The sequence below is a fragment of the Apodemus sylvaticus genome, chromosome 8, assembly GCF_947179515.1.
Source record: "Apodemus sylvaticus chromosome 8, mApoSyl1.1, whole genome shotgun sequence".
NCBI classification, from domain to species: Eukaryota; Metazoa; Chordata; class Mammalia; order Rodentia; family Muridae; genus Apodemus; species Apodemus sylvaticus.
This window is the reverse complement of record NC_067479.1, coordinates 96,043,650-96,067,779: the sequence shown is the minus strand read 5'-3', so window position 1 is coordinate 96,067,779 and position 24,130 is coordinate 96,043,650. Positions and strand designations below refer to the sequence as shown.

The 24,130-nt window shown below is 52.2% G+C and overlaps 1 protein-coding gene across 3 annotated transcripts; it reads right to left on the bottom strand.

The window, feature by feature from the left end:
• Positions 1-377: 377 nt before the first annotated feature.
• On the bottom strand, positions 378-21,566 carry Ogdhl (oxoglutarate dehydrogenase L). 3 transcript variants are annotated; one of them, XM_052190646.1, is made up of 22 exons: positions 21,363-21,566; positions 20,252-20,422; positions 16,148-16,250; positions 15,804-15,919; positions 15,495-15,649; positions 14,537-14,683; positions 12,969-13,059; positions 10,654-10,833; positions 10,357-10,485; positions 8,851-9,030; positions 8,287-8,439; positions 7,620-7,722; positions 7,004-7,132; positions 6,175-6,325; positions 5,093-5,220; positions 4,004-4,182; positions 3,722-3,793; positions 3,507-3,632; positions 3,333-3,405; positions 1,962-2,125; positions 1,636-1,790; positions 378-994 (listed from the first exon to the last, which is right to left on the bottom strand). In XM_052190646.1, the coding sequence occupies exons 1-22, from the start codon at positions 21,564-21,566 to the stop codon at positions 871-873; spliced, it is 3,033 nt and encodes a 1,010-aa protein (XP_052046606.1). In that variant the 3' UTR covers positions 378-870. The 3 variants fall into 3 exon arrangements, with proteins under 3 accessions (XP_052046606.1, XP_052046608.1, XP_052046607.1); XM_052190648.1 differs by lacking the exon at positions 8,851-9,030; XM_052190647.1 differs by lacking the exon at positions 20,252-20,422.
• Positions 21,567-24,130: the final 2,564 nt, after the last annotated feature.

The following is a 24,130-nucleotide window of genomic DNA, read 5'->3' as shown; positions in this document are numbered from 1 at the left end:
TTCCATAAGAGAGAGAGGGAAGGGGAGAGGAGAAAATAGAAGGAACTACACATCTCTCTCCCAAACAGGGCATGAAGCTGCACCTGGGGGTCCTGGTTCCAAGGGGACACTCTGGGAAGGGGACACATCAACAGACAGTCTGCACAATGTCCTAGTGCCACAGACAGACACACAGACACACACAGACACACACACAGCATCTTAGCAGATGCAGACCCAGCAAGGGAGTAGCAGGAAAGCCCTGCCTGGGGCTCGAGGGAGAATCTGTTGAGCAGACACAGTCTCTACGGGTTTGTCCTCCCAGCCACCCCTCCCCCAGCCCCATGGGAGGGAAGGAGGACAACGGCTTTCTCAGGCATGTCTTTATTCCTGTGCGCTTTGGTCTCCTGCTTTGGTTCGCACATGCGTGCTGCATCTCACACTGCCTTGCCCAGTGTGGCTGAGCTTCACCTGCTGTTACTGCTGAACTCTCCTTCCAAGAGCACAACAGAGAGCATTTCTGAATCTACAGACGAGCTGGCTACTACGGGGTGATCGGCAACTAAGTCTGCCAGCATGGGAGCGATTCTACAGAGCTCCAGTGGCTGGGGACACTGCCAGTAAAGCTAGTGACAAAACCACTACAACCACCAAAAAAATTAAAAAATAAAAAAATTCCAGAAAGGTTAGCAGGGCTGGCGAGACACCACATCTATGTTCCCTCCATCTAAGAAAGGCTAATCCTTGGTCCTGACCAATTCTGAAATAACAGAGACCAAAGCCAGCAGTGCTACTCTTTGGTCCCAATTGCTACATGAATGTGGTTCATCTGGGCCCCCAGAGTTTCCAGATAACCTCCCTCAGCAAGATCTGAGCACACGTGGCCTCGTTCTAAAACGTCTTGCCCTCAAAGGCCTTCAGGTTGAAGGCAGTATCCAGAAACTTCCTCAGTGACACCAAGTGGGCGTTCTTATTTCCGGTGGCTGGTGCAGCTGCTGGGTCGCGGCCAACATACCTGGAGGAGGAGAGTCAGCTTAGGGAAGGGCTGGGAGGGTCATGAAGACGACTACCTGCCTGGGCAGTCCTCAACTTAGAGTCCTTGCACTGTGGGCCTACACCAAATTCAGCTACCCAGCCACAGGGCGGAGAAGTGGCCCGCTCCGTGACCATGGGGATACCAATCATGCTACAGCCACAGACTGCGGAAGCAAACACACTAGGCTGTTTCCACATTTCTCATCCCTGCCACCATCTTCACAAAGACCAAGATGCCAGCACTGAGCACCAGTGATGACCCCCTGCTAGGCCCCTCAGGAGGCCGGCCTGCACACACTGCTACACTATCATTTTCTGGCAGAGGGAAGGATCTGGAAAGCCAAGGGGCTAAGACTCAAGGGTGGAGAGCTGACCCTTGCTGCAGAGTCCTTAGGCTTATGATCCTTGAAGGTCCCACTGGCAATCCCCCAACCCTGGTACGCAAACCTGTAGACAGAGAGCTCAGACCCTGTAGGGACTCAAATGCTAGCCAGAGAAAGCTAGTTCTCAGTGGCACTGCCAATGGGGCAGGAAAACCTAGTATGGGATTGCCAGGATGAAGAGCCAGTGCAAGCTAGCTAGCAGAGGTAGAGGCAGATATCAAGCTCTCTAGCCCAGTACCAAATGGGCCGGGAGTGGCCGAGGAGAGTCATGAAGCGCGGGCTGATGTAGTCGTAATAGCCCATGTTCTTATGTTCTTCCTGACACCACACCAGCTCAGCTCCCGAGTACTTCTCTGCCTCCCGCATGATCAGGTCGAAAGGGAATGGAGAGATCTGGGGAGGTAGAGACAAAGGCTCAGTCAAGGAGGGACAATGGGCAGAGCCTGCTCTGTGGTGTGTGGGCATGACAGATAAGCACTCACAAGCACCGTGCCACACACCACAGGGCCAGGGGCCGCTTAGTGGACCTGGTCTATCACTACAGCAGCGAGACACTCAGCAAACCTGCTCCAGGCGTGTGATGGCCACTTGCTCCTCCAGGCCCTGGCTGCTGCGCTCCTTTACCAGGTCGTAGTACACCTTTCCCGTGCAGAAGATGAGCCGCTGGACCTGCTCAGGGGACTGTGCCGCGGGGCCATCTTCGGGAATCAGCCGCTGGAAGCTAGTTCCTAAAGGATGGACCAGGCACCTTGGGGGTATCAGCACCCAGAGGGGCAATGGAGGCAAAGAACACCCCAACCATCCCTGGGCTCTTCCCAGCCACTGAGCTGATTCAGGTCAGGCTGATTACATTAGATGGCTTTTGATCCCAAAGATGGATTAAAGGACAGATGATACCCTCTGCTGTCAGAGGGAGAGGGAAGACAAGGCTGTGGACAAGAGCAGAGATTTAGGAACACATTCAAGGTATGGGGTATAGGAATGGAAAGGGTCCGAGGGACACAGCAGGTAACATGGGGGCCCAGGATAGTACCATCTTGCTCCAGATCTGTCCCCCACCCCAGTGCCCACATTACACATGGCACTTCACCCCCCTACACAAAGGTGAGCTGTTGGGAGGTCACCCTATACTCCTCCCTTAGCCCCAAAGCAGAGCCTCGGTCTCCCAGCCTTGGCCATTTCTCCTTCCTGATGCTGTAAAACTCCTCAGAGCTGTTGTGGTGTCCCTGTATCACCACCCCTCCGAGGGCACTGAAGTATAGAGGGCAGCTGCCGCCAGGTGTAGGGACAGAGCTGCCAGTCTCCCAGGGGGCAGTCGCACTGGTGGATCTGACTGTCTACTACAGCTGCCTTCCCACGATGGACGTGCAGATAAAACCCAACAATGAACCCCTCAAGTGTCCACACTGCTGAGGCCCTGACTGGCTAGATCCTGTCTCTACTCAGGACTCAGCCAAGCCAGATCTCCTGTTGGCCACAGGCTTCATTCTTGGGCCTCCCTACGCTCCTACCAGGTCAGCCTTCGAGTATTCATGGGCTTTCCTGGCCCCTGATTCCTGGGGAAGGGTAGCCAGTGATGTCTATTTGGTTCATGAGTAAAACTATAGACAAAAAATGAGTGATGGGGGCTTAATATCCAGCAAACCAGACATTGCTCTGCCAGGGTCTCATCTCCTGTCAGCCCTAACTGACAGGTAAGAGAGCCCGCCCACTCCCTGGACACTGGAGCTTATTCTAAGTGATCTGAATAATATTGGCCAAGGTGCCGATCTCCCAATGCTGTCACAGGTAAGGACCAGGACAGGAGCCACTGGAGGGACAATGAAGACAGAGGCTGAGAAGCCAAGGGAGCTCTAGGGGCAGCCTCCACTCAATAGACATGACAGGTCAGCACCGCAGTGAAGGAGGCCCACCAGGCCCAGGTCAGACACATACCGGACACCATCTGGTCAAAGCTGGACTTGGCATTGGGGTGCCTCAGCAGAGACTTGGGTGTGAAGACAATGAGCTGGAAGGTAAAAAGCCAGCTGCCAGTAGCTCCTATCCATCTATGGGTTCCCACAGCCAACCCTTGCACCGTCACGGTGCTATAAGGCTAAGGCAGCTCACGGGCTTGCGGAAGGGCAGCAGGATCTGTCGGCGCAGCACATGAAAATAGCTGGCTGGTGTAGAGCAGTTCACCACAATCCAGTTGCAGTCATAGAGCTGGCTCACCTCGAAGTCCTCAGAGAACACCTGCAGTGAACACTGGTGGCTAGGAGTGGCACTCTCCACCTGGACGCCACTCCCCGCCCGCCCGCCTGGGGACAGCAGGCGGCACTCACTGGGTAGGCATCTGAGTCGTCGTTGCTCATCTGCAGGAACCTCTCCGGCCTTGCTGAGGAGTGCTCTGGACCCTGAAAGCACACGTGACCCAGACTGAGCCCACAGAACCTCAGGCTTGCTGGGCCCAGACGGCTTCGGGGGGCAGATTGACCCTGTGTGTGCCTGTTCCCACCTTGCCCCTAAGTCTGGATCACAAGTTCCAGGAGCCTAAAAGGCTCTTCAAGGGATCAGGGGGTGAGCCTGCCCTTCTGAGGTAGGCCTGCCAGGCCTCCAGCCCTCACCATGCCCTCCATGCCGTGGGGCAGCAGGAGCACGATGCCGTTGTGCCGCACCCACTTGGCCTGGCCAGTGCTGATGAACTGGTCGATGATGCACTGGGCTGTGTTGTGGAAATCACCAAACTGAGCTTCCCAGAGGACCAGGGCGTTGGGGCTGGCCATGGCATAGCCCAGCTCAAAGCCTAGGCAAAGGACACCAAGACAGCTCAGGGCAGTGTTACCAAGCAGCAGTGGTTCCACTTAAATCCAGCCTTTCCCAGTCCCAACCAGATCCTCCCAATACACCAGGAAGAAGCAGAGGCTCACTGGGCCTCAGAGGCCTGGATGTGTGTTCCTGGATGTAGAGGCATGCTTTTCTTACACCACATGTTGCCATGTGCAGCTTTATGTGGCCCTTGGGGACACCACATAGACCATCAGTCAAAAAGACCCCTGGGAACACGCACAAGCCCACAGGTAACCCCTGCAGGTGGGGCTGAACCCCAGCAAGTCAAAGGGCAAGCGTGCTGGCTTCAGGTAAGCCGAGGGGAGGGACCTCACAGGTGAACCCCAACACTGGGCTCCTGGGGTGCAGGAAAGAGAAGGTAGGCTTAAGACCATGTGTTCATGGCCATGGCTACAGTCTGATATGGCTTCTACTGGATTTCCATATGGATCCTCTGTGGTTGGCATCCAGGGAAAGAGTTTAGGTGTCATACAGAAAATAAAGCAAGCTGGGTATGGTGGTGCACACCTTTAGTCCCAGCACTTGGGAGGCAGAGGCAGGTGGATCAGTGCGAATCTGAGGTCAGTCTGGTCTACAAAACGAGTTCCAGGACAGCCAGGCTGTTACACAGAGAGTCAAACTCTGTCTTGAACAAACAAACAAACAAAAACAGCAAACAGAAAGAAAACGAAGCAAATATCTCTTTTCCGCAACTGAGATGCCTGTTGGACCACATGGGACATGATTTTATCTCCCAAATGTCTCAGGAAAGAACCGGTCCAACCACAGTTCCTCAGGGCCATCCTAATATCTCTGTCCTCCTTCCCAGTCTCCAAGACTGCCCACCCTCCCAGACCCTGAGGTATCCCAGGGAGCCTCCCACCCACCTAGAACGCCATACTCTGAGAGGGAGCTATTGCACACAGTGTAGGGGGCCTGGTCAGGCCACAGGTGATTCATTGGGACACATGTCCTCCGGTCAACTTCCTGGTCATGAAGAACATGGTGCCGGTGGCTGGGGAGAGAGAATCAGGATAGGGACAAGAGCAAGGAAGCTGTCACATGGGCAGCAGCAGGTAAGTCGGTCTTGTTATGTCCCCAAATGCCTATAAGGTCCTATGAAATGGCCACAGCAAGGTTACACAGCAATATGTTCCTTACCCAGTGTCTTGCCGGCCCTGCTCCCTGCCTGCCGGCCACCCACACAGTACATGAGGGGGGCCAGGCCTAGCTCTGAAAGCTACGTCTCTTGACCTAGCTCCTCAGCCACAGAGGGAACCAGGGAGAGCTGCCTTGCCAGCATCCCTTGAGACCCCAGCAGGTCACACCCCCTACATGTCCTACCACCCCAACCACCACATCTGCCCTGCCCATGCTCGGAGAGGTTGAGAAGCACTGGGAAGACCCCAAGATGAAAGAGTAAGGGGACCACCGGGTTGAGGCCCAAGCCCGACAAAGACTGGCATGCAGTTCAGGATGCAGCTGATGGCTGCCTGGATCCAAGCTGAAATCAGGCTGGCAGAAATGAGCTCAGGAACGGAAAAATGGCGTGTGGTCCCGGAAACCAATGAACATGACACTGAGCCAAGACTCTGACTATTTAGGGGCCCAACCTAGAAGAAATATGAGTCCTCACTCAGATGCCAAAACTCAAGCAGCAAGGAGGTCACTCTAGGCTGACGCAGGTCACCAATTACAGAAATAAAGGCTCCTGAGGGCCACGAGTGACCACAAGCTTAGGACAACCAGTCAGCTCAGCGTGTGAGGGTCAGGAAAGGGGCCATCTGAAAAATGTGGCCCTGACTATGGATTTAGCGAGACAAATGTCCCCCCAGGGAGTTCCCTGAGAGGAAGAGCCAGGTCTACTTCAAAGCTCTAAGCCCTGGGATGCCTGTGTTCTGCTGAGTTGAGATCCACGGGCTCAAAGGAGACCAGCGCTCAGGGGAGCAGAGCCCAGCCTCGGCCTCACCTGAATGTGCCCCTCTCCACATCTTGGCCACTGAGCCGCACATGGATGCCCTCCTTCAGCAGGGAACCAAAGGCCATGTACTCGGCCAACGCCCAGTCTACTGTGCGCTTCTTGGTCATGTCTGCACGGCCACGCAGAATGCGAGAGAGGCCTGTGAGAACGAGGAACACATGGGGCAAGTGCCCAGGGAGAAAGCAAAGGCTGTGGGTGGTCCCCTCAGACTCTCCTCCCTAGCCTGTTGCCAGACCAGGGCTGATCTGAGCTTCCTCTCCAAAGGAGGAAGTAGTAATGTCAGAATGGTCAGAATTCTCTATGACACTTCCATGGAGAACTGTCCCCGTTCTCCAGAAGAGGAGACGAAACTAATTAACACCACACACCCAGCGAGACCCTTGCAATGTGTACAGAATACAGCTCTAAGCCTGGGTGCCGTCAGTGAGTACCTCATACATACTGTGAGAGTTGCATTCCCAGAGGCTAGCTAGAGGAGACATAGACATCTTAGTACAAGCTTCTGTTCTCCTAAATGGCCCAGGGCTACCCTGGAGGCTGTCTTTGGCAGATTCAAGGTACCAATCTAAGACCTCACCCTGGCACCCAGCTAGAACGTGGTATCCATAAATACCTAACTCCCCGTATCCACTGGGAGTGGAGTTAGTAACCTGGGAAGGGGCCCATCTGAGGCTCTGAGAGCCAAACCAGGAGACCAAGAGGCTAAGCGGGGACATGCCACAATCTTTGTTCTCCCTTGATATCCCAGCAAATCTCCCTGGGGGATATAGTGTCAGCTCTGACGGGGACCATGCTGCAGCTCACACAGCTGCCTCACCTGTGTGGATCTTGAAGTCCTCCAGGGGCACAGAGCTGGCCACACTGCCAATGTGGGTCAGCATGTCCTCAGGGATGCCCGTCGTAGGGCATGTCATGCTCTTGGGCTCCCCATCCACATTGAAGAAGCCTGAGGGGACAGACTCCATTCATACTCTGGAGGGGAGGGGAGGGGACTCTGACAGCCCTGGTTAGTTTTCTGTCCCAGGATAAGAAGACTTCAATTCCTTACCTCCAGAGACATCAGTGTATACCCTTGGGATCTGCCACAGATGAAAAGTCACAGCCACAGCCCCTACACCTTCCCTAATACTCCCCAGGACCCTGAGGTCACAGCTGGCCCATCCTGGCCCCACCAGAGGGGTCCTCTTAGTAGACGCCCCCATGACCACCCACCCTCATCCCTGGCAAGGCACAGGCAGTCACGCTTGCTCTGATGCCACCTCCCCCACACTGGCCTGCCTCCAGCTGCAGGAACAGCTTACTCCTGCACGCCAGGCACAAGCCTCAGCTTCTAGCTCTGCAGAGGCTGCTCTCCAGAGCCACCGCAGTCCTTTTCCTGTGCCAATGCTCAAAGGAGGTTCAAAGGGATCACTGAGCTGCACTGCCTCACTCACCAGGCCAGGGGGAGTCCAGCCAGTGCTTTATATGCAGGATCTTTTTATCCTTGGACCTGCCATACGCCTCCTCACAGATGCGGTCATATTTGGCAATTTCTTCCTGGAAGTGAGAGGAAGGTGTGGACAGTCATCCAAGAAGGTCAGTTAGCCCAGACTCAAAAGCCCTGGTCTCCATCACCAGGTTCTAGAACTCTCTATTTCTCGGTTCATAGGGATGCCATGGTCAGAGGCCTAGACCTCAGAGCTCAGAGTGGTCCTGGACAGATACTCCAAAGCCTGAAGATCCCAGGGGATGCTAAGGAAGGAGATCCGGGAGACAGAGGAGAGACTCACCTTGATTTCAGAGGTTCTACCATAAAGGCAGAAGGACTAACGTGTTTATAACAATTTTAGGCATGATCCCAATATAATAACACCTTTTAGAGAATCCTTTCAGGACATCCCTACAGAAGGGTCCCTTTCCTGCCTGAAACTTAGCTTGTCCCAGGTGTAACCATGCACTAAATTCCTGTGCCCTCTTAAAACCAGAGACTTCTGGAGACATGGAACATCAGCTACTCCCTTTAACCTTTGATGTTTAGCTCTGGGCTGATGGCATCTGCAGTCACCCCACGTTCCCGTTCTGTCCATCTGAGGCTCGTGCCTGGAAGCCCCGCCTACCTACCTCGAACTCCTGCAGAGTGACTGTGCCCTCGGCGATGAGCTTGTCTGCATACTTCTTCAGCACGGGCACCTGCTTGTGGATCTGCTTGTACATGAGCGGCTGCGTGAACATGGGCTCGTCCATCTCATTGTGACCACGCCGGCGGTAACAGACCTGCGCGGGCAGCCAGGAGGGGTTCAGTCCCTACTACAGGCTGAGAGCACAGAGCACACGCAGGCCAGGCTCCCATCTGAAGCATTCCAAAGGTCCCGCTCTCACCGGTCACTGAATGATCACTCCATGCCCAGGCCTTTGCACAGACGGGTGGTTCTTGGTGACACCAACCCTCCGTCTAAAAGCATCTAGCCCTCAGTGCGGAAGATATCACTGAAGCCCTAACCACACATGAGGATGGGCCATCGGCATGGCCCCAGCACCCTCAAACATACCAGACTTTCTTGGCAAGTCAAGAATGGGCTACTCACTCCATCTCTGGCTCCAGCACGCCCAAATACGCATCATACCCAGAATAGCAGGAATAAGCCATCTACCCCGCCCCTGCCCTGAGTCAGTGCCCAGACCCACCAGGTCTACAACTACATCTTTGTTGAAGGTGTTCCTCCACTCAGCGGCCACACTGCACACATAGATCACGGCCTCTGGGTCATCTGCGTTCACGTGGAAGATGGGTGCATTGACCACCCGCGCCACATCCGTGGGGTACGGTGAGGAGCGAGCCATTCGGGGATCTGTGGTAAAGCCAATCTGCAAGGCAGGAGAAGCCAGATGTGCCCCTCTGTGTATCCTTTTTGGAGATAGGATTTCACTAGGTTTGGACGCCAGTAATCCTCCTGTCCTAGGCTCTAGAGGAACTACAGGCATATACTGCTGTGCCTAGAACTCCTGCTTGCTTTAGGCTAGACATACAGTGACAGGCCAATCAGGAAGCTGGGGGTGGGAGGGATCAGAGCATCTAGGACACACACGGGGGTGGGGGTGGGGGGGGGAAAGGGGTAACAGCCAATGAGCCCTTGACCAGCTGTTAGAGCAGTTGCTATGGGGCAGCAGTGGCTACAGCAGGGAGGCTGGCCCGCTTTTCAACCAGCCGCTGTGCTGCACAGGTCCACGGGCCAGGGGGATCTGATCTGCCAGAGTGACTGCAGAGCTTTGGACAAGATGTTTCCATTCCTCATTGTCCTCATCTATAAGGAAGTCTTACTAAAGTCCTACCCCTGGCAAAACTCAGGAAAGAGTAAATGCTACTGCAAATGGGTGGAGAACACGGGCCGACTCTGCTGCCTGGAAGCAAGGAACATGGCTACCAAGACCACTGTGCTCAGGAGAGGGGGAGGTCACCACAGCAACACAGCCAGCCACTGTGCTGTCCCCTGTGCTGCTTGCTACATACGGTGTCTCTAGGTGCCTGGGAGAATGTTGTCAGGACCCCAGTCCTAGATACTAAATTCTGTCTCCACACCTTTAATCATATACATAATATAATGTAAACCATATGTAAATAGTCACGTCAGCATATTATAAACTTTAGAGAACAAGAAAAAAAGCCCGTTAGTGTTCTGTACAGGTTAGTGTTTTGTTTTTTTGCCTGGTTACTTTTGTATGTGGGATGTTGTGGTTCAAACCCAAGGTTTATATATGCTAGGCAAGCATTCTCCCTGGGTTTTCTGAGACAACATCACTATACAGCTTAAACTGCCCATGAACTTTCTATGAAGTACTAGCTGGAACAGAGTAGCAGGTCGGTACTGCCACACCTGCTCTGAAAATTTTGGATCCATAGTCATTGGGCCTATGGATATATAACCTCCAGTAGTTACAAAACTGTCCATAAACGTATATAGATGCGTGTCCAGTGCATATATGTTATGGATGTGCCAGTTTCTCAGGACACAGGCTGGAGTCCGGTTCCTGACAGAGGTTTCCTGCTGGCCTAAGGATCGCGTTCTTTACCTGACGTCACATGTGTTGAGGAGCTGCAGGGCAGAGGTCTAAACACCACGGCTGCCTCTCATTTCCCATCAACCCACAACCTGGACTTCTAGGAGGGGCATGCAGCCTGTTACAGAGCCTTACCTGGTTGTTGACCACAACATGCACTGTGCCATTGGTGGTATAGGAAGGCAGGTCACTCAGATGGAAGGTCTCATAGACGACCCCCTGGCCAGCGAAGGCTGCATCCCCATGGACCAGGATGGACATGACCTGAATGGCAGGGTATAAACAAGCAGCATCCTGTACCCCAGCCTGTGAAGCCCAACCTGTTTCCTCTTCCATCAAGATCCAGGATCTGTGTCCTCAGGATCTAATATCTCCAAGCCTGGTTCTCAAGCTGATTTCCAGGTGCCGCTCTATGGACCCAGAGAAACTCACCTTCCTACCCTGGGCATCCCCACGGTAGAACTGCTCTGCCTTCGTCTTCCCCTGTACCACAGGGTCCACGGCTTCTAGATGGGAAGGGTTGGCTACCAGCGACAGTGTGATGTTCCTGTTGGTGACACGGTTGATCCTCTCATGGTACATTCCCAGATGATATTTGACGTCACCAGAGCCCTGAGGGTAAGGGTGGGACATGATGAACCTGCCACCTCCAGGGTGGAACCAAGGGCAGCTCAGGACCATGCTGAGCCGACCTGCCAGGCTTCTTAGAATGTACCAGAGCTCAATGGTCCCTTACTCCTCACACCAATGAAATCAAATGCATAGACATTGGAGGATATTTTAGGATCCAGGAGTGGAGAAAATATACTTTCTAAACAATATATAAAGTCCCTATGTGGTAAGATAGCTTAAGCCAGGGCAAATCTTCTATTAGCAAGGGGAAGAAAATCCAGGCACAGTACCGAAGTGGAAAACAAGCAGGCATGGCAAATGCAGGGAAAGAGTTAATTGCTCTCAATATGCAAACTGGCTTTGTAATTAGTAAAGTCAAATCCCAAAGTTCCAAGAAAATAAACAAAAGCTAGGAAGGGGATTTTGCAGAACAAGAAAGAACCACAGAGATTCAAAATAGTTGATTCATTTCAAAAAGTACGTTCAAATTAAATCATTTTGTACCCATCCAATTGGCAAAGGAAAAACAGAAAAAGGCTAGCAGCTGTGGTCCGCGAGTGCTGTGGGTGGGCCCAGGGAGGCCCCCTAGGTGCCTGCTCCTGCCCCAGGCTCCTGCACTTCTCCACAGCACCTAACAGCTCCGGTCATGTGTTCACTTGCAGGCTGAGGGTGCTCGCTACAGCAGGCAGAGTCCTGACACGGAACCCTGCAGCTGCAAGACGCCAACAAACCAAGCTCGTTTCGTGCCAGCACCGAACACAGGCGACTTGGTGAGGGAAACTGCCAGCTACCTACAGTGCCTCAAGCTGTTCTCATGGCTCCTGGACAAATATACGTGTCTGCAGAGAACACACCTCAGCACAAATGCAGGCAGGCATACGCGGACACACCGCAGGGATGAAATATCACACAGGAAATGTTTTAAGTGTTCTTTAAATAGTGTTCCATTTCGTTTTCAAATTTTATTTTTTTCTTTCAACAATACTTACATTTTTTTAAAATCTTAAAAAAAAAAAGGTGCTACTAATACAAAAATTTCAGTTTTCTTTCCCCGAATCTTCTCTTGAATTCCTCACACCGTTATGGGGCAGGGTCCTTTGTGACTGTTCTACTGAGGAACGAATGGAGGCTTACAGGTGTGAAGGCGGGGCTGAGCGACATGAAGAGGATGCGGGAAGGCCCTGGGCTGGGAGCCAGCCCTGTGGGCCCCAGGCCTGCTCTGCCACCATGAGTCACGTGCTCCTGAACCAATTTCTTAAACCAGCTAACACCTGTGCTGGGCCGTAAGGGCTTCAGAGACAAAGCTCCTCCCTCCCTCTTGAAAGGAAACCAGATGAACATGGGATTAAACACACACACAGATGCAGACATACACACACATACATCACACACACACAGATGCAGACACACACACACACAGATGCAGACACACACAGACACACCACACACACATACACATGTACACACAGATGCAGACACACACAGACACACCACACACACACATACACACACACACACACAGATGCAGACACACACAGATGCAGACACACACAGACACATCACACACACATCACACACACACACACACAGATGCAGACACACTCAGATGCAGACACACACAGACACATCACACACACACACAGATGTAGACACACACACACACACACACACACACGAGACTAGAGACGTGAATGAAGCAAAGGAGAGGAAGGCAGGCAGTAGGGCTGAGGGCTTGGCATGGCTTAGAACCTCAGTGGCATGCAAGCCACAGGGTGGGAACAAGAAAATAAGTGCTGTGGCTGGTGGGCCAAGGACACAGGAAGCCCTCAGTCCACCCATGCCTCTCTGGAGCCAACAAGTCACTCAAGGCTAATAAAAGGGCTGTGGACACGAAGGCTCAGCTACAAAATCCCAAGGGAGAAACTCCTGGGAAGCCCCTGCACCTTTCTGGGCCTCAGTTTTGCTAGCTGGAAATAGTAAGGTTGGCCAGGATGACCCATTGCAGCACCTACTTACAGAGCCTTAGGGACCTGATGCAAGCATTCCATGTCTGTCAGCCTGAGAGCTCCCATCCCACCTCCCAAACACCAGGCCCTCTGGGGGGGGGGGTACCCCAGGAACAGTATGACACCCACCTCATCTGCTGCTTCCAGCTTGGGATCAAACTGACAGAAGATCTGTTCCAGGTCCTTGCGGATCACATTAGCCAGCACATTCAGCCTGCCCCTGAGGACCAGAATGTCCAGAGCTGTCACCTGACACCATGGTCACCTACATTGGCCAAGCACGGCCATTCTCCCTACCTGCCATGGAGCCTATCAGAACCTTTCCTGCTGGAGCCCAAGTAAGGCCCAACGCTCCCGTCCTGCCTCGATGTCCCAGGCCCTGGAGTAGTCCCAGTGTGCCAGCTTCCTTCAAGCACACTCCCTGCACAGCAGTGATTCAGAAAGCCCTTTGGGGAGGGGCAGAAAGCCACCAAGTCACTTACAGCATGGCCCTACTCAACCCCCTACCAAGAGAGACCCAGCCCATTACGTAGGCACCTCCCGCACACTGAAACCAGTACGCTAAGGCTCACATGCCCCTCCAGCCCAGCCAGCAGCAGCTCTGCGCAGGATGGGGCAGAGAGGGGGCTCAGGTGGGGAGAACACTGAACAGTAATAGGCAGCCATGGACCAGAGTCTCAGCCCAACCTCAACTTACTATTCAAGGTACTTACTGCAGGGTGGGCACCAGCCTGATAGGAACATATAAGTGACTCAAAAAATTCCTTCTGAACCCATTAGCTTCAGGGTGACAGTGACCCTAAGCCTGACTCCCAGCTCCACACCGGAAGGGAGAGCATCCTCCTGGTCAGCTCCCCTCCACACACCTGCTCCCACAGACAATCAGGAACAAGGAACATTCCTCAGCTGCTCTGGGCAAAGCCCTTCACAGCCCTGGGGTTACCATTCATACTACGGAAGCCTGAAGTGGCCCAGGAAGGCCCCTCTGATCAAGAGCCCTTCAGGCAAATGCCCACCCAGCGGATGCCTGAGCCATCTTTGTCTAACCTCCTACCAGACACTGGGCATTTCCAGACACACCATCACCACCACCACCACCACCACCACCACCACCAAAGGACCATGACAGAAAACCTTACACTCCTGGCAGGCCTGCTAAGACAGAAACTGTCTAGAGTCCCATCGACATTCCAGTTGTGTCCTAGTCCAACCACAACCAGCTTTCTAGATCACAACAGAGCCTTGTCCCACAGACTGCTGGCGAATGAAAATTCAGTCTTCATCAAGGGAAACACAGAGTCACCTTAAGCTGGGAAACTGACTGTGCACCCATCTCTGCAGACCCATGCCCAAAGGATGCCCACTCAGGGCCATCTACTCAAGCATCCCTAAGCACACACCCTTGACTTCTCCTTATCTACAGGATTCGAACACAATATGTCCCACAGTCTGAGGTCCTGCCCCTCCTGGAGAAAGCAGCAACATGACCAGAGAATCTGATGGGGCCCTGGCTGCATGTGACTTTGGTTAAGTATCTGGCTCTTGCTGTAAAGAACAGGCCAGAGCAAGGGCCCTGAGAGCTTATCAAGGTCCTTGCTTTTTTGCTTCAAATCCCACCAATGCCCCTCACCCTGACCGCCAGCCACCTCCTTCATCCTCAAAGCAAGCATCGTGGTGAGGGGACTCAGTGGCCCTACCTGTGTGGCATCCCCAGGATGACATTCTCAATCCCCATCTCACTAGACTTGTCGATAATGGTCTTGAGAGCCGGAATCATGACCTCACAGCCTTCCAGGCCAAACCGCTTCTCCGAAGACCACTTCCTGGCCAGGAAGTCTTCAAACCTGTTTGGGGAAAAGGGAAGGGGAGGGAACCGGTAGAAAGGGACAAGGTTGGGGTTCCTGGGGGCTTTTCATGAGCACTGGGAGCTAATAGCCCAGGACACAGGAAAGATAACGTCATCTCCCTCCAGTATAGTCCAGGACCCAGCCTGGATGCCATGTCACACTCATCCAATGAAAAGCACAAGGCAGGGCACCTCAGGAGTCTTCCCCAAACCTTAACAGCCACCCATTCCCCAATACTACTCTCTCCTCAGTCAAAGTTCCCGAAGAGGCCATCCTTCAGCATTCCTGCCCACCACCCTCCTGCAAGCCTCCAACACCTCTACCCTGCCAACACTTAAGGTGAGCCCACACCCCACTGCTCAGAAAGTCACTCAGCACCCAGGAGCCTAGCCTGGTGCACCTCCAGGCCCCTGCAGCTCTGGACGGTCCCCTCCTCCAAGGCGTCAGTATTGCACTGCCCCTGCCAGGGGCGCCACCACACACACACACACCTCGCCCCCGCCCCATGGCGGGGATGGTATTCTGTCAGGTCACTCCTATAGCCACAGGCTGTCACTTCTGCCCATGCTCAGTGTGACCTCCACTGCAGTGTTTCTCTGCAGTCCCATCCCTGACTACCTATGTGGCTCTGATGGTCACGTTAACTGAGCACATGGTCCTGATGTTTCGCCTAAGGGCTTCTGCAGGCATCTGCAGTGGGAGCAAGTCAGCCTGCCTTCCCTTGCTAGTTTATCTTGCTAGTTTCTCCGCCATGGGTACCAAGCATGGCCTTTCCAGCCATGCAGGCTGTCCATCAGGTAGTGCAGACCTCATAGAGCGCACCAGCCTAGCCAACAGGGTCCGCTTCTCCTCGACGGAAAACCGCATCACACCGGGAGTTTCGAATTTCTGTCGGATCCATTGGCACTGCTCCACATCATTGATAAACATGAACTCTAGGCCGATGTGCTGGCAGTAGGTGCTCTAAGAGGGACAGGTGGAGAGTCTGTGAGCAACGGGCAGGAGGGGTGACAGCCCCAGAGCCTGAGAGTACTAAGGAAGTACCCTCCTTCCCGCCATCCCTCTGCACATGCTCAAGAGCTCCAGAGCTAAGCCAGACATGCCTTCCTGGGCTCACCTCCAGGCGACGTATGATCTCTCGAAGAGAGAGTGTGTTCTCTGGGCCTCCGATGAACGTTGTGGTGGGCAGCCGGAACTCCTTATCCAGATCGGCCTCCTGCAGGTCATAGAAGGCTGGAAAAGAGCCCAAGGCAGCAGAGAAAAACAAACTGAGGTCAGGCTGGCGGGATGGAGAGCATTTCTGCAGTACCTACTGCATCCACCCTGAGACCTGTCTGGAGGCCCTGAACAGAGACATGCTAGGCCCAGGCTGAGCTTCAGGCCCTGACAACTCCTCACTGGGCCACAGACACCAGCTAGCATGGCAGTGACAGAGGGACAGGGAAGGATCGCAACTCTTACCCAATTTATCAATGGTTGTGATCAAGTCTGAGGGCACAAAGGAATCTAGGTCTGCATCCAGGATGCCCAGGGGGTCCAGCTGGGCCACATGATGGCCTCGGATCTAGGAGAAGGAAGAATAATAAGGCTGGACAGATATTTATCCCACATGAGGCTCAGAGCCCCACCCTACTTCCAGCCTCAGAGTTCCGAGTTGTCACACATCCTACTGTGGGGTCAATCACCAGGGAATCCCCTGATAGCAGATGGTGGGAGCTTCAGTTCAAACATACAATATAAGGCTGGCAAACATAGACAAGGACCTGCACATGAAGTTACGTACCATACACCATTAGTGTGAATTCCCAAAGTGTCTGACACACAAGAGTGAAGAAAATCCCCACCTGCTATAATGAAACCTTTTCCACAATCTCCCATACCCAACTTGTGTAGGAATATACTCAACAAAATAATAAAGAATAAAAAAGAGAACATTTAAAAGATCGAGTAGAGGGTTTCAAAAATTAATACACTCAGGCATTATGAGAAATGATAAACTACAAAGAAACCCTGAAGTAAGAAAAGTTATTGTACATAGAGATGGGACAATATAGGAATTGTGAAAACTAGATTGAGGGTCTAAGACTTCAAAGAACTAGACTTTTTAAGAATATATTATTTTGTAGATTTGACTTTGGAACCCTATAAACATTTTAATTATAATTAAATTAAGATTTAACATGGATAGTAAGATATGACAAAGAGTATGTATCCCAGCAGCACACCTATGCACGGGAGGATGACTCCATGTGGCCCGTGGAATATTCCCTAAGGACAAGCAGAACTACAGGGGACATTCATAAGCCGTCCTATTGTCAGTCAGCAGCAACAGTGGGGAATTGTTATTCTAAGCCTGTTGCGTGTGGGCTGTGGAAACATCACATAAGGCACTGCATGGCATCTCTTACAACATCTACTGTTGGCATCTTTGAAAGGAGACGGTGCCGTAAGACGGATGAGGTCAAACCCTTAGTCCTGCATTTGAAGTGTAGAGCTGCATTACAATAAATCCATAATGCATGCTGTCTTTCTAAAAAGCACACAGTTCGCAGCTCTGATCACTGCAGATTGACTAGACTGATAGAGAACACTCTCAGGACTGCCAGGAAATCTGGTTCTGGAAAGGGGGAAATATAGGACTATTCTAGTTATCATTCTGTTGTTATAATAAAACTCTGACCAAAACCAATTTGGGGAGGAAATGGCTATTTAGCTTACAGACCCATGATGAAGGGAGACGAAACCAAGGATTCAAGGCAAGAAGCTAAAGGCAGGAATTGAAGCAGAGACCTCAGGGAGGATCAAAGGACAGGAGGGCCACTCCTTACTGCCCTCCTCAGCTACCTTTCCTACACAACCCAGACCCACCGCCCACTGTAGGCTGGGCCTGCTTGTATCCATTAGCAATGAAGAAAATGCCCCATAGACTTGTCCACAGGCCAATCTGATCAAGGCGATTCCTCAACCAAAGTTCTCTCTTCCCAGGTGTGTCAAGCTGACAAGGGAAGCTAACTGTGACAAAGACAGACTTGGAGCATATTAGAGCAGAGAGCAAAGGGGCGCTCATCACTGCAGGGGCTGGGAATGAAGACACACTCTAACCATCTAATATGTGGACGTTTGTTCATTCACATGAAACTCGAAAAAGAAGAAAGTTAGGTATAGTGGTGCATGCCTGTAATCTTAGCAATCGAAGGCTGAGGCAGGAGGATAATAAATTCAAAGTCAGCCCAATCAGTAGTGGGAGAGACTATTAAGTGGGAGGAGAAAGAGGAGGAGGGAGAAGAGGAAGAAGATGACAACTTTCACTGGTTGCTTACGAAGGATGCACAAAGCATCTACTTTTGAAAATCAGTCAATAAAAGGAAAAATAAAGTGCCCCCTAACTAACCCTGCCTTTGCTGTGCGATGTACACCTGAGTGTACCATGGACTGGGAGCTGTCCTGTGACGAGTACCTCAGGCAGAAGGAAAATATTTACCATGCTTGGCTGCTCACTGCCCTAAAGCCACACCAAGAATCTGATGGGAAATCAAGTCCACCCTGGGTGAAGCCTCTAGAGCTCAGGTCTCATTTACATGGACGAAGGGACCAGGGAAAAAACACTATGGGAATGGAGCAGAGAAACCCCGACTCAGAAAACTTCTACAGGAAAAACTTAGCAAGAAATACAAAAAACAGATGGTGCTACAGAGCATGGGAGAGACGTGTCAGCCGCTGCATTGTGCGCTTTCCTGTGATCTTACATTCAAACAGGCAATGCCTGAATCCACACGATCCTGAGCTTGGTACTGGCTAATTAAAAAAAGAGAGAGCAAGCCAGATATGGTGCTACATGGCTGCATCTCAGCATTTATAAGACAGACAGACGCAAGAGGATCAGGAGTTCAAAGTCATCCTTAACTACAGAGCTGGTTTGAAACAAGACTCCTGGGCTCCGATATGGACAATATGGAAAGAACTCGGTGACTGAGAGCATGAGGACTGAGTTCAAATCCCCAGAAACCACATAAACAACAAGGCATAATTTTGTGGGCCTGTAACCTCCGTTAAAACTAATGGAATCAGATGGACCCAGAGAGCTTGCTGGCCAACCATCCTACCCAAAACAATAAACCTCTGACTCAGTGAGACATTATCTCAAGGCAATAAAGAAGAGGTAAAGAGACCAGGCATCCTGCTCTGGCCTCTACACACACACACACACACACACACACACACACACACCTGCACACTTACATGCATATACCACATGCACCGAACCAAAAGGGCCGAGCACTGTGCTGAGGTAAGGCCAGCCTCTAGCAGCATCCGGGATGTTACTCTCCACACAAGACAGTTCTAGTTTGACTGTCCTTGTTCTTGTCAAGCTCATCTATGAGGTCACTCGGTGTCTTTCACCCAGTTAGGAAAACACAATGAACTGGAAGATGCCTTATTGGAAATACTTGGGGCCAGGTGCATCTGGCTTTTCACGCTCTTCTTGATTTGGGGATATTTACAGACATAATGACATATGTTGGAGAGAGGACCCAAGTTTAAACATGAAATTCATTTGTTTCACCAACACCTTGTAGGCAGAGCTGAAATGTGGTTTTGGACAAAGTTCTTAGGTTGCCTGTGTTCTGACTGCAACCCATCACATGAGATGGAGTGTGGAATTTTCCACTTGTGACGTCACATGGTCTGTGAAGTCTCAGATTTTGGAGTTCATTGTTTTTTTGTTGTGTTTTGTTTTGTTTTATGCTCAGATGGTATAACAGTTACTGTGCTGCATGAAGCCCCTGGGCCCTCCAGCCAGTGTGACCGCCCCCCCCCCCCCACCATGACCCTTGGGCACCAGGTACCCAGGGAACTCCTTCCCACTCCCACACAGTGGATGCCTAGTTAGAGGCAGCACATTGTTTCCATTTGCCAATGCCCTGATGTTCCCAGGTCCGTGTAGCAGCTTGCTGCCCCTCCTACCAGGTCTCTTTAAGGACCCAGAACCCCTAGAATCACCCTCTGCATGCCACGGTTCCCTTGTCAAATGCCTTCTGCCACGGCTCCCACAGAGATCCTCAATGGTTGCACCTGTTACGGCATCAATACCAGTGCAGGCCTCCAATTAGTCCTTTCAGCTGAGAGAACATGGACTGTCACCAAGACACACTGCCAACCACCGGGCCAGCCTGGGGACCCGGTGTGAGAGAGCCCAGGCCTCCAGAATGAGCAGCTGGTGGGGGAGCAGTGTCTGCTAAATTATTAATTCATTCCGTCTTCACTAATGAAACTCCGGCTGCAAACAGTCCCCGTTTTCTTGGAATGCCCACACTAGAGAATGGTTATCAAGTGTCAGAATGCTCCACAGTCACTTAAGGCTAAATGCAACCTACTAAGCGCTCCTCGAGGTACTTAGGGCATCATGTGCAAGAAGACGGCAGTGCAGAGAAAACAGACAAGCCAGCAAAACAGTACAATCAAAAGCTCTAAATGGCTTGTGACAAAGGCTGGTTCTCCATGGAGACGACATTAGGGCTCAGACTCCCTGTACCCCGCCCCACCCCCATCCTCCTTCTCACTTACCTGGTAGGCACGGATCAGGGACTGGACAGCCAAGTGGTCTTCTACCAGCTTGCTGGTCTTGGTGCAACTTGACACTGATGCCCTGCTCTCTGGGATAACAGCTGGGGGCTGTGGCTGGGCAGGACCCATAGAAGCCTCCTTACTGGCTCTCTGGAAGAAGCTGTCCCAGGACTAGGTAGGAAGAAGAAAGAGCCCAGCCAGGTCAGGTTGGGAAGAGTTGGGATCCTCAAAGCCTTCAGTGTTCTTGGAACCATGGTGCTCAGGGACTTGGCTGCACCCTCCTACTATCCCAAGTCCCACACATTCCCCAGCTTTCCTCAGGATGTGGGTTCAGTTACGGCATGGATATCTGCCCACATATGGACTCTTAAGATGTTAGAAAACTTTTGCTATAGTCAGCTGTGTGTACAGATAAAGAATAGTCTGCAGCACTATTCACAGCAATCAAGACAAGATGTGAACCAGAAGTCCGCTCCTGGGGACAGGTAACATCCATGTGATAGAATACTACACAGGCAGGAACAAACAATGGAGCTCTTCTTGTACTGACATGGAAAGAGCTGAGATCACCAAATGAAAGCCAAAAACAAAGCCAAAAAACCGAGATCATTTCCTGGCACACTGACGGGAAAGGGGGCAATTCTGTTATGTTTGCAAATGTTTACTGAGAGAAAGATCTCAGAAAGAGAAGAAACTAAAAACCAAACCCCATGGTGGGCTAAGAGGGACCTCTTGACTTTTCACACTGCTTGCGTCTGGATCACGTGACTGTTGCCTTTTCTTCCATTTCACTTTTAGATAGCAAGGTGTATTAGTTGATCAGACGGCACATCTATATGCATGTATATCTTAATTTCATCCCAGGAGCCATCTGGAGAGAGCTCAGCATAAGAGGCAGGGCAGGTCTCTGGCATATCATGTAGGAAATCTTTATGGTCCATCTAGTGGGATGGACTCACACATACTTTGATTTGTAAGAAAGCAAGAAGCCTCTCCCTTCTCGCCACACATTGGCTATGTGGGGACCACAATGGCTGGTCCACCTCAGTCCCTTATCCTGCCATCCACCCCAACAGCTTCCTTCCCATAAACATGGAATGCAGATGCTAACCTTGTGAACACTCTGTGGATTTTCCAACCAGGCAAAGTACATCTCCTCCACATAACTGGAGTTGACTCCACTTCTGCTCCTTGGGATGGTAGTTGGTGGCCCAGAAGACCTCCTGCGCCCACTGAACACTGGGACATCCCGTGTGGCCAGGAGCTTTGTGGCCTGTGGCCCTAACCTGAATGGCAGCAGCCTCAGCTGGCTCATTCTGAACATGGACAGGGGAAGAAACGCAAATCACAGGACTCAGTCATGAGGAAGCTTGGATAGGTTCGAGTTCACCCCTAGGTTTCAGGGTCTCCCAAAGACTCTGAAACCCAGTGTCCCTATCCTCCCTCAAGTCCAGGCTCTCCCTCGGCTGGCCCCAAGCCCCCTGCTATTCCTATACACAACCCTACCTCAGGGGGAACCTAGCTCAGGTCCTGGAGCCCACTCAGAAGACCACAGAACCTGTGTAGGCAGTAACTCATAGAGGGATGGGTGCATAGCCTTGGAAATGGGGCAGGGGTCCTCCAGGCACTGGGTTGGCTGTAAGTGGCCAGAAAAGGCTGAGGGCAAAGGCTCAGAAAGATAAGAAAGGACAAGACTCACTATCCCTGGAGTCTCTGATCACTGGCCAGAAGTGACCAGTGACTCCCTAGGCGTGCAATACTAGTTCAGGGTATCGTTGCTCTTGGGCAAAGCCAAAGGGTCAGGAACCCAGACCTCAACTATAGCCCCACTCCACAGAAGTGAGGACTGCAGGTCCCTGTGCTGGAAGCAGCACTGAAGCCAGCCCAGTGACAGATCCCTGCTATCGCTGCCTTCTGTGGCTCCCAAATGCTACCTAGAACTCATACTCTGGACAAACGCTCCCCAAGGTAGCGGTCAGCCCAGGGTACTTACAGGTTGAGGCCACCCAGGTCAGGAAAATACTATACTGGGTTCTCTTCACTTGTCAAATTGCCTGCCCCTTCACAAGGAAGAGATCTAAATAACGGGCAGACTTTTGATGGATAGACAGACAACCTCAGCCATCTCTCCCCAGGACTTTTAAAGGTCTCCTTGACTCGTAGAGAACTACCAGGCTCTCTGCTCAGACCTACTGAGGCCTCTGCTGCCCAAAGGTTCTGCCACAAGTAAAGAGGGACCTCTGTTGTCTTTCCTTACCCCATGGCTTTGAGCGTGAGGTCCTCTTCTGCCCTGCCCTGCCCTGCCCTGCCCTGCCCTGCCATGCCTAGCCTGGAGTAGATCCTTCCTACTGTATGCTGACTAATGTTCTTCTGCCTGGGGAGGTCCAAGGTTCAATATAGAGTACAACCCTAGAGTCACCCATCAGAGTCTAGAAGCCCATGGCCCCTGATACAACTCACTGACCCAGAACACTTACATTCTAGGGTCCTGGTTAGAACTGGCCTTGGGTCAATGCTCCTTGGTGTGTTCAGCCAACTGTCCACCAACCACACCCCTCCACCCTTATGCCTGCCACCAGCTCAACCAAGTCAGGATACCACTGGCTACAGTTCTTGCAAGGGATCAAGTGCACCAAAGGGCAGGTATGGCTCTCCAAGGCTGCCTCCCCTCACCCTTGCAAACTCACTTGAGCTGAGGAGGGGGGACAGGCGAGTTCCTCAGTCACGGGATGGTGATTTCCTGAGATAACCTGCGGCAAGCCTGAATTAGAGGAAAATGAATAACTAGAAAATACATTCTATGGGGGCTGGGGGGAGGGGGGAACTAGCAAAATTCTGAACCTCAGGTGTCCCAGGATTCCCTCCCAACATTTCAACCCCTGAGCTAATGGGTAGCTTAGTGAGCCACTTGGAGCTGGGCCTTTGGGAGCAGCGGCTTCCCAAAGGCTCAGCACGGGGCCCTAAGGCCAAACAATTCGAGTCACAATGTGGAGTCATCAGGAGAACCCAAACAACCATGAGACTTCAGCATCCGCATTCAACCCAGCAAGGAAAATAAACTATAATGGCAGCAAGGGTACCCAGTCAGACAAGGCTGGAGTCCTAGTGCTCAACATCCTCAGAGGGGCACAGAGGTGGGCGCAAAGCTGGAGAGTGACCAGCCATCTGTTCTAGGGCCTGTGTCTTCCGTGGCAGCACCAAGATGTCAGCCTAATATCTCCTTGGGACAATGGCCCAGTTGCTCCTTCCGCCAGCTTTACCCCCACAAGGTGATAGGACAATTCAGGCCAGAGAGGGACAATGCCTGTCTGTATCCAGCCTGGCCCAGGGCTGGAACACTGTGTTTTACAAAGACAGAACAGTCTGGGCAGCCAGACACTGCTATGGCCCTCACCCAACCCGGCAGGAGTTGCCAGCCCTTCCTACCCCCATGCCAGCTGGGCTTGAGGACCCCAGAGCTTTGTGAGCTCTAAATCTATAGCCAGGGAGCAAATTAGCCCCATTAAGTCCTGCCTATACAAGGCAGGATGGCAGCAAGCACACCCCAAAACGCGCCCTGTGCAAGTTTCTAGCAGGGAAATCTTGGGGGCATCCTTTTTGGAACAATGCCATTAGTCCCAACCCGACCCCAGAACCAGTGCAGGCAGCCTAAGTCTCCCACAGTGGTGCACAGGGGAGGGAGGGCGTCTCCTATGGAGAATGTAGCACTCCAAAGAGCTCGGCAGCAGGGTGTGATGGGGGTCAGGGCACAAGCTTATTTTCTTGACAGGGAGGAAAGGAAGGGCCAAACTAAAGCCCAGAATTGGGAAATGTACAAAGGTGGGTAAGGCCTGTTTGAAGTTTACTGGTGGAGAGGAGATTCACAGACGGGCTTGGGAT

Bases quoted from the DNA above. Each gene is read 5' to 3' on its own strand.
- Ogdhl (XM_052190646.1), bottom strand. From the start codon at position 21,566: ATGAGCCAGCTGAGGCTGCTGCCATTCAGGTTAGGGCCACAGGCCACA. The intron at 13,060-14,536 runs GTAGGGCCACTG...TCTGGTCCTCAG, and splicing joins ATCCTGGGGATGCCACACAG to GGGCAGGCTGAATGTGCTGG. The intron at 6,326-7,003 runs GTGAGGCAGCTG...TCGTTCTCACAG, and splicing joins GGACTTCAAGATCCACACAG to GCCTCTCTCGCATTCTGCGT.